This window comes from Mauremys mutica, chromosome 11, assembly GCF_020497125.1.
Source record: "Mauremys mutica isolate MM-2020 ecotype Southern chromosome 11, ASM2049712v1, whole genome shotgun sequence".
Classification (NCBI taxonomy): domain Eukaryota; kingdom Metazoa; phylum Chordata; order Testudines; family Geoemydidae; genus Mauremys; species Mauremys mutica.
In genome coordinates, this window is record NC_059082.1 from 26,985,191 (window position 1) to 26,998,851 (window position 13,661).

General features: G+C 41.6%; 1 protein-coding gene across 3 annotated transcripts in view; it reads left to right on the plus strand.

Annotated features, from left to right (window-relative positions):
- MINDY2 (MINDY lysine 48 deubiquitinase 2) overlaps window positions 1-13,661 on the plus strand; it is a 117,427-nt gene that overhangs the window by 98,475 nt on the left and 5,291 nt on the right. For all 3 annotated transcript variants that reach the window (XM_044980238.1, XM_044980236.1, XM_044980237.1), the window contains exons 7-8: window positions 972-1,145; window positions 7,628-7,810. In XM_044980238.1, coding sequence (XP_044836173.1) covers window positions 972-1,145; window positions 7,628-7,810 — 357 coding nt within the window. The remainder of the gene's footprint in view (window positions 1-971; window positions 1,146-7,627; window positions 7,811-13,661) is intronic.

Below are 13,661 nucleotides of genomic sequence, written 5' to 3' on the forward strand. Positions count from 1 at the left end.
TGGAGAAGTCAATTAATCGCTCTGTACTTAAATTCTTTGTGTGGAATGGGCATATTACTTGCATCCCACTCATAGTCTAGTCTGGTTAGGCTGTAAACTTGTTGGGGCAGGGATTGTCACTTCCTATGCATTTGTACAGCTCTTAGCACACTAACTCTGATTTTGGTGGGGCCTCTAACACTGCCATAATAGAAATAATATATAATCTGATGTGGACAATGTCACAGTGAGCCATAGCTTTATAACGTGAAGGCTAGAAAGCTGCAGTAAGCTCTACTTGGGGCACCACTAAAGGGGACTTGAAAGCTTCAGGTGCTGCTGAAGTTAGCAGCTCCTGTTGAGTTGGAGAGAGCTCATTTAAAAAAAAGTGTTCTATGACCTGCATTGGCTACCTGTTTGCATCTGAGTGCAGTTTAAAGCATTAGCATCTATAAATCTAATAATGGTCCGAGACCCACTTATTTGAAGATCCTCTCTTGTCTCCAAGTCCTGCCATGGGAGTTAAAATCTGTTGGTTTTTTTGCTGTCCTGGGATTTACATTGCCGGTAGCGAGGTATTCTCAGCAAAGGGCCCACACCTCTGGAACCTGTTCCATCAAGTAGTTTGAGACCCCAAGTTGGTGTTGGAGCACAGTACTATAAGACCATGTTTTATGCTTACTGTAATAGAGAATGGGAACTTTAGTTAATATGCAGGGATTTTATTCTCCTGTGATGGATTCTTTGTACTGCTGTAAGTTGCCAGTGTGCCTTGGCAATGGGCATTAATATAAATCTCAATATTCTGTAGTGGTAACAGAAGTATACAAATAGTTTTAATCTGAAACATGGGTACAAATCTCAATTATCCTCATTCGGTTTACTGAATCATGGAGTTTTCAGTTAGCAGGAATAATAAGTAAATGTTACAGACTGTAAAGATCTACTTTTATTCCTTTTATAAATTCTATCCTTATTATCCTTCCATTTAGGGTCAGCTTTATCTGCTGGTGACAGACCAGGGTTTTCTTACAGAAGAGAAAGTTGTCTGGGAAAGTTTACATAATGTAGATGGTGATGGAAATTTCTGTGACTCTGAATTCCACCTTCGGCCTCCATCAGACCCAGAAACTGTATATAGAGGGCAGCAGGATCAAATCGATCAGGTAAATCTATTGAATTTCTCCAGCTTTTGTAGGGTGGGATTTTCCAAAGTGGTTCCATTGAAGTCAATGGAAGTTCTACCCCTGACTTCAATGGGATCAGAGTAAGGATGACACTGATTGTTTTTGAAAATTGCTCTCTAGGAAAAATGAACCCATTTTCCAAAGATTCTACTGTTACCTCTTCACATGGGTATTTCTTAGCATGTTCTGTTCATGTACCAGAAGTCAGATTTGACATGTTAAGGAATTAATATACATTATTAAAAACATAAAAACAAATCATACTGTGGAATTTTCACTTCTTTGGGTGCTTGTCCATATGCACATTCCACTCATGGTGTGCATATGCCTCAAGAGCTCAAGATTGGAGACTTTTTGGCCAGTAGTATCCATATGTGCACGTGCACCCTGCCAATCCTCATGCTATGCGGTGAGGGCATATAAGGGAGAAGCTAATCAGCCACTACTCAGTTCTTCTCACATCCTTTCAGCTTAGAAATGGAGCCCTGATTGTCTGAGGCCACGTCTACACTACCTGCCGGATCGGTGGGTAGTAATCGATCTATTGGGGATCGATTTATCACGTCTCATCTAGACACGATAAATCTATCCCCGAATTGATGCCCGTACTCCACCTTGACAGGAGGAGTAAGCGGAGTCGATGGGGGAACCGCGGCGGTTGATTTGCCGCCGTGAGGACAGCCAGGTAAGTCGAACTAAGATACTTCAACTTCAGCTACGCAAATAGCGTAGCTGAAGTTGCGTACCTTAGATAGATCCCCTCCTCCACCCAGTGTAGACCAGTCCTGAGAGACTGCCAGCCGTTCTCTACTAGTATAGTTCTAGCTCTGATTTCACAGTTTATATAGTCATAGCTTAGTCCATTAATAGATATAGTTATCTGTAGATATTGTTAGTTCTTTAGGAATTAATCACCAACAGCATGACATCATCCGGTTCTCTTGAATTGAAACGCTGCTCCTTGTGAGGGAATTATCACAGTCTCAGATTGACATTCATAAGTGCTTTGATTGTCTGAAAGAATCATACATTCCCAGCAAATGGGCAATTTGTAAGTCTTTTTGTTTTAAGGCCAGGGAAGACAGGGAGGCTGGTTAACAGGTCTTCCTCATGCCTTCAGAGCCCCAAAGTACAGCCTGCAAGAACCCAGTGACTGCCCAACCCCCAGGCCATGAGGTCTGTGTCCTCCTCAGACAGCCCACAAGGCTCCAGGAGTCCGAGAGGCAGAACATCTACCAAGGCTTTGTCTAAGAGGAAAACCTGCCCACAGCACCTAACATCTGTTGACACTTCTTGGCCCAGAACAATTTCTGCCAGTCTCATGCCAATTCCGACTGGATAGCACCAAAGCACCCAGCACAGAAAACTCTGCATTCACAAAAGAACTTGTTTAATCCTAGTACCATCTACCTAGTACTCTATAGGTGCATTGTGAAATGGCCCCAGCACTGATGCTCCTGGCAGCAGGGCCAAGCCTGACCTAGGCCACACACCAAGGGCCTCTCCTGTTCCATAATTGAGATTGTGATACTGCCCTGACAGAACCTGGTTCCAGACCACCAATCCACAACACTTTTGCTGAGGGCACCAAACAAGTACTAAGCACCAATTGATCTCCAGATACAACAGGATCTACACTCTCCCTTACTGTTTGCAGTGTTGTAGCCATGTTGTTCCCAGGATATGAGACATATGGTGGGTGAGGTAATATCTTTTATTGGACCAACTTCTGTTGGTGGAAGAGACAAGCTTTTGAGCTTCAGAGCTCTTCTTCATCTCTGTGAACCTTGAAAGCCTGTTTCTTCCGCAAACAGAAATTGGTCCAATAAAAGATATTACCTCATCTCCCTTATTGTTGGCTTCATCATTACAGTCAGCACTGACTCTACTAACTGGTCCAGCACCATCAGTTCCTAATGCACTGGGAGCCACAGCACCACCACCCCTTAATCAGCGTTATCCATTCTTCTTGTTATCTTCAGAGTCAAAGTGTTAGGAAGATCTATACCAGTAGCATCTTTACTTGCCTCAACCCTCGACATTTGATAGAGTCCAAACACTCTTCACAGGAAAAATACTGGGACCTTCCTGTTGGGGACCCTGGTCTGCTCTGTCCAATTTTAGCCAGACGGACCAACACCGCTGCCAGGAGATTTTCACCCACAATATCAGTCCCACAGGCCACCCATTGAGATTTCCTGGTTCCGCCTCAACCGCAGGTAGAACAGGAAGTTATGGAAGAACAGGAACAAGAGGGCAGCCTGCCAGCTCTGGTGGCCCTGTTCTTTGTCCCCTGATGAGGTTGTAGTGCTACCAATGGCCTCATAATTGGACAATTTCAAGGACTTCCAATATTTATTAAAAAGGATATCTGAGGCCCTTCAAATACCTATTGAGGAGGTCCAGAAGCAGACTCATACATTCCCCATGCTTCTTTGGCAGGAAAAATAGCCCTCCCTGTCAACAAAGCTATCATGGACACAGCCAAAACTGTGTGGCAAATGCACCCCATTCCTCTCTTAAGGCAGAGAGAAAATATCAAGTGCCTCCCAAGAGTGCAGAATTATTGTACAGACATCTTCGTCTGTAGTCACAGTAATGAAGGAAAGAGCAAAACAACTCAAGTCCACACCAAAAGGAGGACTAACCAAAGAGATTAGATAAATTTGCCCAGAAAACCTCCTCTTTAGCAAGCCTACAGTTCTGTGTGGCCAGTTACTAGGCCATATTAGCCAATTATGACTTCTGGTATATGAGAGACTGCATGCCTTTGCAGATAAACTGCCAAATGAGACTTGCAAAGAATTTGTCATTAGTCAACAAAGGCCAGCAAATGGCCATACACGTCGGTGAGGTTCACTGTATATGGTGGAAACAGCTGCCAGATTCATGGTGATGGTGGTGGTTATGCAACATCTGTGGCATCACTGTGAAAATTTTCCCATATCAGTCATCTGTAAAGCATCTATTTGGGCATCAATACACATCATCATAAAGCACTACACCATCACTGAGTCTTCTAGATCTGATGCTGTATTTGGTAAAGCAGTCCTTCACTCATTGTTTAACTAACCATTCTAAGCTCCCATTGCTGCTTGGGAGTCAACATCAATGGAAGGTGTATATGGACAAACACTTGAAGGAGAATGGCAAGTTACTTACCATGTACAGTAAATGGAGCTCTTTGAGATGTGTTGACCATATGCACATTCCAATCCCATTCTTCCACTCTGTCTGCCTTGGAGTAGTCGTTGGGGATTCTGCAGTGAGAAGTGCTGACACACATTGCCTTTAAATGCCCTTACTGCAGAGCACAAGGACTGGGAGGGTGCATGAACGCCATATGGATAGTGTGAGCCAAAAAGTCTCCAATCTCAAACTCTCTAGGTGCATGCACACTATGAATAGAATGTCAACACATCTGAAACTCCAGTTACTATACATAGTAACGTACTATGACTAATAAATTACTGTCATCCTATTAGTAAAAACTTAGTAGCTTATGCTAGTTTATGAAAGCTACAGTATCTAGCCAACTTCAGATTTGTTCTGTAAGGACTTAAATTCCCAATGATGTTGGTAATTTACCTTAAAAGCATGGGTTAGCCTGTCTGTAATGGTTCCTAAATTTGAGACGAGTACATAAGTAGTTTGTAGTACATAATTAGTACATAATTGTGGTTTGATGTACATTATTTCAGATCTCACTGTCATCACTGAACTTTGCCTTTTGATGTCAATTCTGCAGAATGGAATACAAAAACAGTAGTGTTCATAGATTCTAGTTTGTTTTTTTTATATTAGCTTCTAGAGGTCTCATCTAAGAGGACCCATTGTGATAGGCAGGGTAGAAACATACAGCAAGAGACAGTTTCTGCCTCAAAGAACTTACATTCTGCGTAGACAAAACCAATTAATGAGTTCTTAAAGTGTATTTGAGAAGCATTGTTACATATTTTAAAAAGCTTAAAATATGCGTAGGCAGATGCTTTTAATAAATTTGAGCACTTCAGTTAAAATCTGAGATTTAAGATGTTTTATCTCCCCCATATTAACATGTTCCAATGTACATGTGTAGGTTTTGATAACAGTTTCTGATAATATAAATCAAGACTTAATGTTATTCCCTGCAAATATATGAGTGAAATTTAGAAAATTTAGAAACATGAGAAAAATTTAGGGGCCACCTGTGGTACTGCACAGTCAGGTATGAGCAGAGACTAGCCCAAACAGATGTCTGTAACTGAGTTGATTATCTGAAATTAATGTTATCAGATTTAATTTGTTTGGAGCTGTTGAAATAATGAAAAACAAAAACATTGATATATCAAAATTAAATGTTAAAAAGCTGGCACATCAATTTTTCTGCTAGGGTGAAGTGCTACATTGTGGGGAAAATAAGCTTGAGAACAAATTTGGAATAATGATTCTGTACTGGCATTCGTTGGAATTGAACACTTCAGTGCAACCCCAAAAACTCAATGAGTTGGATTCTCCACTGTGATTTTATGGCTCAAAGCAGCCATAAAGCCAGCAGTGCTGGGCACTTCAGGATTCAGCTTGGGTAAGGTGAATCCCCAAGTAGTGTAGAGCTTGTATAGCAGCCTTTTATGGCTAGTTCCCAGTGCAAGGGGCATTTCTGAGTGAAAGAGAGATGGCTGGGGTATCTTCACTTGCTGGAAATCCGTGGCTGCCATGGCCCCTTGATGCTGTGGGCAGCTGTACAAAAGTTAGCTATATATCTATATGTACAATAAGTTCTTGACAAGCTAGGGTGAAAGTCTAACTCTCTCAATCCTGCTGTGCACTATTTGTGTGGAACCTGCTTCTACAAACTAAAAGTTCCCTGGTGTGCTTAATGTACTCTTGTTTTAAAGCTCTGAACTGGAAGACTGTAATGTCTCTCTTTCTTCTATTGATCACGAAGAAATTCCATTTTATTTAGCTATTACTATTATTATTTTATTTGGCTGAAAGGTGTTTTCCCATGACAGCTCCCTCATGACAGATAAAATGAAAACTAAATTCAATACAAATAATATCTGAAATAACTGACAGCTACAAAACATTCTCTTATTCTTAGGTGATGCAATACAGTACAATTCTGGATGACATATCTTCATAGTAATGGAATATTTTTGTTTGATCCAGTATAACTATTAAAGTGCAGCTTTTTAAGAATTCCTTTGCAAAAGTTACAGTATTGTACACTAGCCCTACAATCAGAAGTAGCTAATTTAAATAATGAAAAAACTTTCTCTTACTTAAATTCACAATCTTTGATCTCCTCTAATATAAAATGAAGTGACGGACACTTGTCCAAAAATGAGTGTACTTTTTGGGAGGGTCATGACCTTTTCTTCCTTAAGGAGTTTGTGGAGGTGTGGAAGCAGTATTCACAATAGACAGATAGATGGTCTGTGCATCCAGTAGTAACCCTGGGTCAAAGCACAGATTTTGCGCTGGAAATAATCTGTCCCTCTGCAGTCCCCGAGGCCTATCATCGTGTCCCCAAGTGCTGGTAGCGCCTGGGTTCTGTTTTTCTTATGTCACCAATCCCATAGTGTAAGCTAATGCTCCTTGAAGCAACATTTACTAATGTTACTGTGTGCAGCAGAAGGGGAAATGTGCCACATAAAGCAGCTGATTCCTGCTTCTGCACCTCTCTGACTTCACATTAAACTGAATTTCCATGTGGCTCTCTGAGGAGAAAGATGTGGGTATATGGTAGTTGAGTTAGGGGAAAGAGATGTTACTGCACTTGTCCTTTATGTCCCCACATAGTTTTTCTGAGGGATTTCTGCAGTTTTGCTCTCTTCTGCTCTTGGTCTAAAGTGATTTTGTAAAGTAATGTGCTAATTAAAGTACTCTTGAATAATAATATATTGCAACATGAATATTTCTGAAAGGGTAAAATTCACATAACTTTAGCACTTTGTCAGTGTGGAACTTCATTCTCTTACATGCTTTCAAAATTTAAGTGAGTATTAACATCACTGAGTAATGATGGTCTATAAATCATAATCCCTCTGCTAGATTTTCAGAGCGATCCCCTCCCCCCAAAGACAGGATGAAGATTTTTGTTGGAACACTTATTAAAAAGAGAGGTGATAATATAAGGAATTTAAAAAGTAAGCCTGTACGTAAACACAGTTTTTATATATGTTTGTTTACATATGGATAAATATTTTTAAAAAGGTTATACTGTAGATATACGACAGTCAGCAAAGACAGAGGAGGTATACAGGTGCTCCTATTATAATTCCTTCCTTGATCTGACTTCTTATGGAAGCTTTAGCCAACAATTTTAAGTGGCCATTCAACATAATAAACCACCCAGGAAGCATAAATATTGAATCCTGGAGTTCTCATTTTTAGAGGTTCATGGAATTCCCGTTACAACTTTGGCTAATCGTTAGGGAAGCAGAAAAGTGTTTACTAATAATGAGTTTACTTCTTAGGACTATCTGATGGCATTGTCTTTACAACAAGAGCAGCAGAGCCAAGATATCGATTGGGAGCAGATCCCAGAAGGAATCAGTGATCTAGAGCTGGCAAAGAAGCTGCAGGAAGAGGAGGATAGGCGGGCTTCTCAGTACTATCAGGAACAAGAACAAGCAGTTGCAGCTGCTGCTCAGGTCCAGGTAAGAGCATATTCCATGGTTAGAGTACAGTTACTAGCTTTATTTAGTTTTGTGGTAACTTCATTAAAACACAATTTCTTACTACTGTGAGTGTTTTACATCAATGATAAATTTCATTCAGTATGAAAAGGATACTGTCTATTTGATTTTCTTTCATAGCATCTTACTTTACGTCAGATTTTATTTAATCTTTTTGCTTCAGTAACAGTTACAGAGACAGCATTACCATAACAATGTTCATAGAACTTGCTCTAGATGTGTAACACTAATACCACTAACACTCTGTACAATGAGTGAATTATGTTGATTGCACAACAAACTTTAGGAAAAATCTTATTACTGCTAGAGTATGCATGCTAGTTGCATATCAATTTCAGTCAGTCATGGTAAATTAAACCCTGTTGCTAATGGCCTAGGCTCCTACATCAAGATTTTGCTAAGACTGTTAAATAGGGATCCTGATAAGAGTTATAATTGTTGTTACAGAAATTGCATTGAAACAGAAGTAGTGCCATGCAGTATTTTAGCCATTTTTGGATGAAGAAGAGAGAGCTGATCAGGATTTATTTATTTTTTAATTTTTGTAATAAGACTATCCTATGAAAAGCTGAAACATGTATCTCTTGGATTTTGAATTGTTTTATACTAATTAGCATGCAGAGTTGGGTTTTCATTATTTAGCTAATAGAAGCTACAGCAAAACCAATTTTTAACATCTCCTACTTTTCAGTTTTGCATAACTGTTTTTACACACCTAATTGTATCTGACTCCTGAAACTAAACAAACTAAAAAGCTGCATAAAACCCCATTTATCCAACTTGCATTTAATCAGTAAGTTCTTATTCATATCTGTTTATTCCTCATTGAGACATTATTTTCCTTGTTACCTTCCCAGTCATCCAAATATGAGGCAGCAAATGCAAAACTTATCCCTGTGTATGAGTGAATCATAAAAGCTGAAAAATGTCTGTCTCAAATTTATTTATTAGACTGCAGAACCGACAAAGAGGACAGAAAACTCAAAATTGACTGAAGCACTCTCATTTGGGGGATGGGAAAAAAGAGGTAGCACATGCAGAGGGAGAGCATCTTCCAACATTTTGAGCGTGCTGCTTGTTAACCCAGTGATCATAGCCTGTACAATAGATGTCTTGGCATTTGGTGTAAAAAAAAAAAAAAAAAAAAAAAAAAAAAAAAACAAAAAAACAAAAAAAAACCCCACCTCTGCCTTTATCTGTTTATTTAGTCCAGTGGTTTTCAAACTGCGGGTCGTGACCCAGTTCTGGGTCATGGAATGTAAGGCACTGGGTCGCAGCGGCTCTGATCAGCACCGTCGACTGGGCCATTAAAAGTCCCGTCGGCGGTGCTGTCCAGCTAAGGCAGGCTAGTCCTTACCGGTTCTGACACCGCGCTGCACCCCAGAAGTGGCCAGCAGCAGGTCCAGCTCCTAGGCGGGGGGGGCAATGGGGCTCCACGCACTGCCCCCACCCCGAGCACTGGCTCTGCACTCCCATTGGCCAGTTCCCAGCCAATGGGAGCCGGGGGGTGACAGTGACTGCGGGCGAGAGTCGCGCAGAGCCGCTTGTGTGCTTATGCCTAGGAGCCGGACCTGCTGCTGGCTGCCTCCAGGGCTCAATGAGGTCCATGGTGCCAGGACATGCAGGAAGCCTTCCTTAGCACCCCCGCTGTGCTGCTGACAGGGAGCCACCTGAGGTAAGCGTGCGTCCCAATCCCCTGCCCCAGCCCTGAGCCACCCCAAACCGGAGCCCCTTCTTGCACACCAAATTCCTCATCCCTGGCCCCATTCCAGAGCCCTGACCCCCCCTCCCACACCCTGAACCCCTCATTTCCAGCCCCACCCTGCAGCCCTCACCCACGCACCCTAATCCTCTGCCCCAGCCCTGAGCTCCCCCCATACTCCAGGCCCCTCATCCCCAGCTCCGTTGGGTCATGGGCATCAACAATTTTCTTCAACTGGGTTGCCAGAAAAAAAGTTTGAAAACCACAGATTTAGTCCACTGTAATTTCTGAATGATCAGAGGAGTTATCTGTTAAATAATATCCAACTATGCTGCTTTCCCACAAACCACATATAGGAGTTTGTGCTCTTGCATTATATTATGTAATACTTTAGTTTGTAGTAGAGTTGGTAATTGCTTTTATTCTGTCCTTTTAATTTTATGTCAAAATATCAAATTAGTGGTAGATGACAATAGAATTTTCAGTCCAGGTCCTCTGAGGTTGTTTTGTCAAGGTAAATAATTATGTTCAAGGCACCTTGTTTAATGTGATTTATATTCATCTATGTAAATTGTCACCTAACTGGATTTTTAAAATTGCCCTTCCTGATTCTAAGATCATTTTTAAAAAAGCACATTTTTAGTTACAAAAAATATTCAAAAATTGAAAGTAAACTATCTGTGATGTCTGACTGAGCCTGCAGACAGACAGGAACAATAACTCAGAAGTGTGAATGGCACCCTTTAATCCAGGGGTCTCAAACTCAAATGACCCCGAGGGCCGCATGAGGACTAGTGCATTGGCCCGAGGGCTGCATCACTGACACGCCCCCTTGCTGCCCCTGGCCCCACCCCCAATCCACCCCTTCCATGAGGCCCCGCCCTGTCTCTTCTCCACCTCCTCCCCTAAGCGCGCGGCTCCCCGCTCCTCCCCCCTCCCTCCTGGAAAGTGCTAAGCGCCACCAACAGCTGTTTGGCGGCTTGGCGGCGGGAAGCGCCTGGAGGTAGGCAGAAAAAAAAATGAAGAGTAATATAGTAGTATAGTATTAAAATATAGTATGCTATTAAAAGTCAATTTATTAACTTTTTTATTAACTTCTTTAACTGTAATGTGAAACGTCAGTGCTAATTTTGACAGTCATTTCATTTTTGGCCACTTAGCTGGCAGCGTTTTGCATCAACCAGAGCATCAATATTAGGTTTGATATCCTGAGACGAAACCAATCTCAGTGTTGCTTGCAAATGTTCATCAGTGAGCCTTGACCTTAACACAGATTTGTTAATCTTCATGGAAGAGAAAAACTGTTCACATATATATGTACTTCCAAACATTGCCATTATCCTTGCAGAAGCAGAGAATAACATGGGAAATCTTTCTTGTGAAAGAAACCTGTAGAATTCTGGAATTCCAACATCTGTATACTTCTGCTTCAAAATCGTGTCACACTGAAGCTCCACTAACTCCATCTGCATTTCCTCTGCAACATTGTCAATTTCAACAGCAAATGATGTGGAAAAAAGTTGAAAATGTGGTTCAAGTGCCTTGAAATCTTTAAACCGCACATCAAACTGTTTGTGTAAGTTAGAAATGATCTCTGCATATTCTTTCAAGGATTTGGATTCAACTTTTCCTAAGGAATTCAGAGTTGAGAAATGGACCAAATTGCCAGCAGTCAGCTGTTTCCCCCATAAAGTAAGCTTGACTTTGAATGACTTAATACTATCATACATCTGTGTTATCACCTGTTTTCTATCCTGAAGTTTCAAGTTCAGTGCATTCAGGTGATCAGTTACATCTGTTAGAAAAGCAAGGTTGCAGATAAAAGTGGAATCAGCAAGCTGTGGAACCTCCTTGGTTTTTCATTTTCATGAAGGAATCAATCTCCTCTTTAAGTGCAAAAAAATGCTTCAAAACATTTCCACGACTCAGCCATCTAACTTGAGTGTGATACAGAAGTTCCCCATATTCACTGTCCATACTTGCTAGAAAAGAAGTGAACTGTCTGTGATTCAGCCCTCGTGCACGTATAAAATTAACAGTTTTAACAACTACATCCATAACTTCTTTCATTTGTAGACTTTTACTACCCAGGGCTTCTTGGTGCAAAATACAATGTATACTGGTGAAGCTAATTCCTGGTATATTGAGGCTGTTCAGTTTGGTCTTCAATAATCCAACCACACCAATGTTTTCAGAGCACACTGATGGTGCACCGTCCGTAGCCAAAGATACGAGTTTGTTCCATGGCAGCGCAGCTTTTTCAATGCACTCTTCCAATCCTTGAAATATGTCACGTCCCGTTGTGGTACCCTTCAGTGGCATTAAGTCTAGCAATTCTTCAGTTATATTCAAATTGCAGTCCACACCTCTAATGAACACTGCACACTGTGCGGCATCTGATACATCTGTACTCTCATCAAGAGCAATTGAAAATACTTCAAAGTCTTTTGCCATTTGAATCAATTGTTTTTGTACATTATCAGCTAAATCCGTTATCCTGCAGGCAACTGTATTTGCAGACAAGCTTATGCCTTCAAAAACTTTCTTCCTATCAGGACATAAAATTTCACTGGCCTTCATAAGACATTCTTTTATGAATAAGCCTTCTGTAAAAGGTCGCGATGATTTAGCTATCATTTCGCTTATCACAAAACTTGCTCTTACTGAATCTTCGCTAGACTTGTTAATCCCTGAAAATAAATTTCTTTGCTTGGCAAATGCTGCTTTAAGTTGCTGAACTTTTTCCTCTCGGATTTTTCCGGTGAATGCATCATATTCCGGTGCATCGTGTCATAGTGCCGACGCACGTTATACTCCTTGGGAACAGCAATCGTTTGCTGACAAATAAGGCATTGAATTTTATCTTTTACCTCTGTGAAAAAATATAAATTCTCCCATTTGTCTTGGAAAACTCTCTTTTCTTCCATGAGTGTTCTTTTTTTTGAGGAAGTCATTTCCAAGCAGTTTTAATAAATATATACACTCAGTAATGCACCTCACTCAAAGGACAAAACACGCACTTAGAATTACTGCCTAAGGGTACGTCTACACTACGGGACTATTCCGAATTTGCATAAACCGGTTTTGTAAAACAGATTTTATAAAATCGAGTGCGCGCGGCCACACTAAACACATTAATTCGGTGGTGTGCGTCCATGGTCCGAGGCTAGCGTCGATTTCTGGAGCGTTGCACTGTGGGTAGCTATTCCCTAGCTATCCCATAGTTCCCGCAGCCTCCCCCGCCCCTTGGAACTTCCGGGTTGAGATCCCAGTGCCTGATGGGGCAAAAATCATTGTCGCGGGTGGTTCTGGGTAAATGTCGTCAGTCACTCCTTCGTCTGGGAAAGCAACGGCAGACAAGAATTTCGCGCCTTTTTCCCCTGGATTGCCCTGGCAGATGCCATAGCATGGCAATCATGGAGCTTTTTTTGCCGTTTGTGACTCTCACCGTATGTGTACTAGATGCCGCTCACAGAGGCGATTCAGCAGCGCTACACAGAAGCATGCTTTTGCTTTTGCATGACAGCAGAGATGGTTACTAGCCATATTGCACCATCCAAACCCTTCCATAAATTGGAACTGAGGATGATCATGGCTACCAGTCCTTTTGTACCATTTGCTGCTAGTGCCCCTGGTCAATCAGCCAGGGGCGCAAAAGCCAAGAGTGGTTACTAGCCATATTGTACCTTCCATCGTTTTGTACCATTGGCTGCTGTCATAAGTGCCCCTGGCCGATCAGCCAGGGGCGCAAAAGCAAAAATTGGGAATGACTCCCTGAGTCAATCCCTCCTTTTTGGTATAAAAAAATAGAATCAGTGCTGTCTAATATAGGCAAGTGTGCTAGAGAACCACCTGCTCTGTGTCAGAGCCTGCAGAAATTATTATCTGTATGCTATTCACAGGGGGTGCTCCTGTAACAACCCCACCTGTTGATTCCGTTCTTCCCCAGCCTTTCTTGGCTACCGTAGCATTGTCCCCCCACTTGTGTGATGAATTAATAAAGAATGCAGGAATAAGACACACTGACTTGTTAGTGAGAAATGAGTGGAAGGCAGCCTCCAGCTGCTATGATAGTCCAGACAGGACATTAAGCAGTGTGTAGGAGAGAAG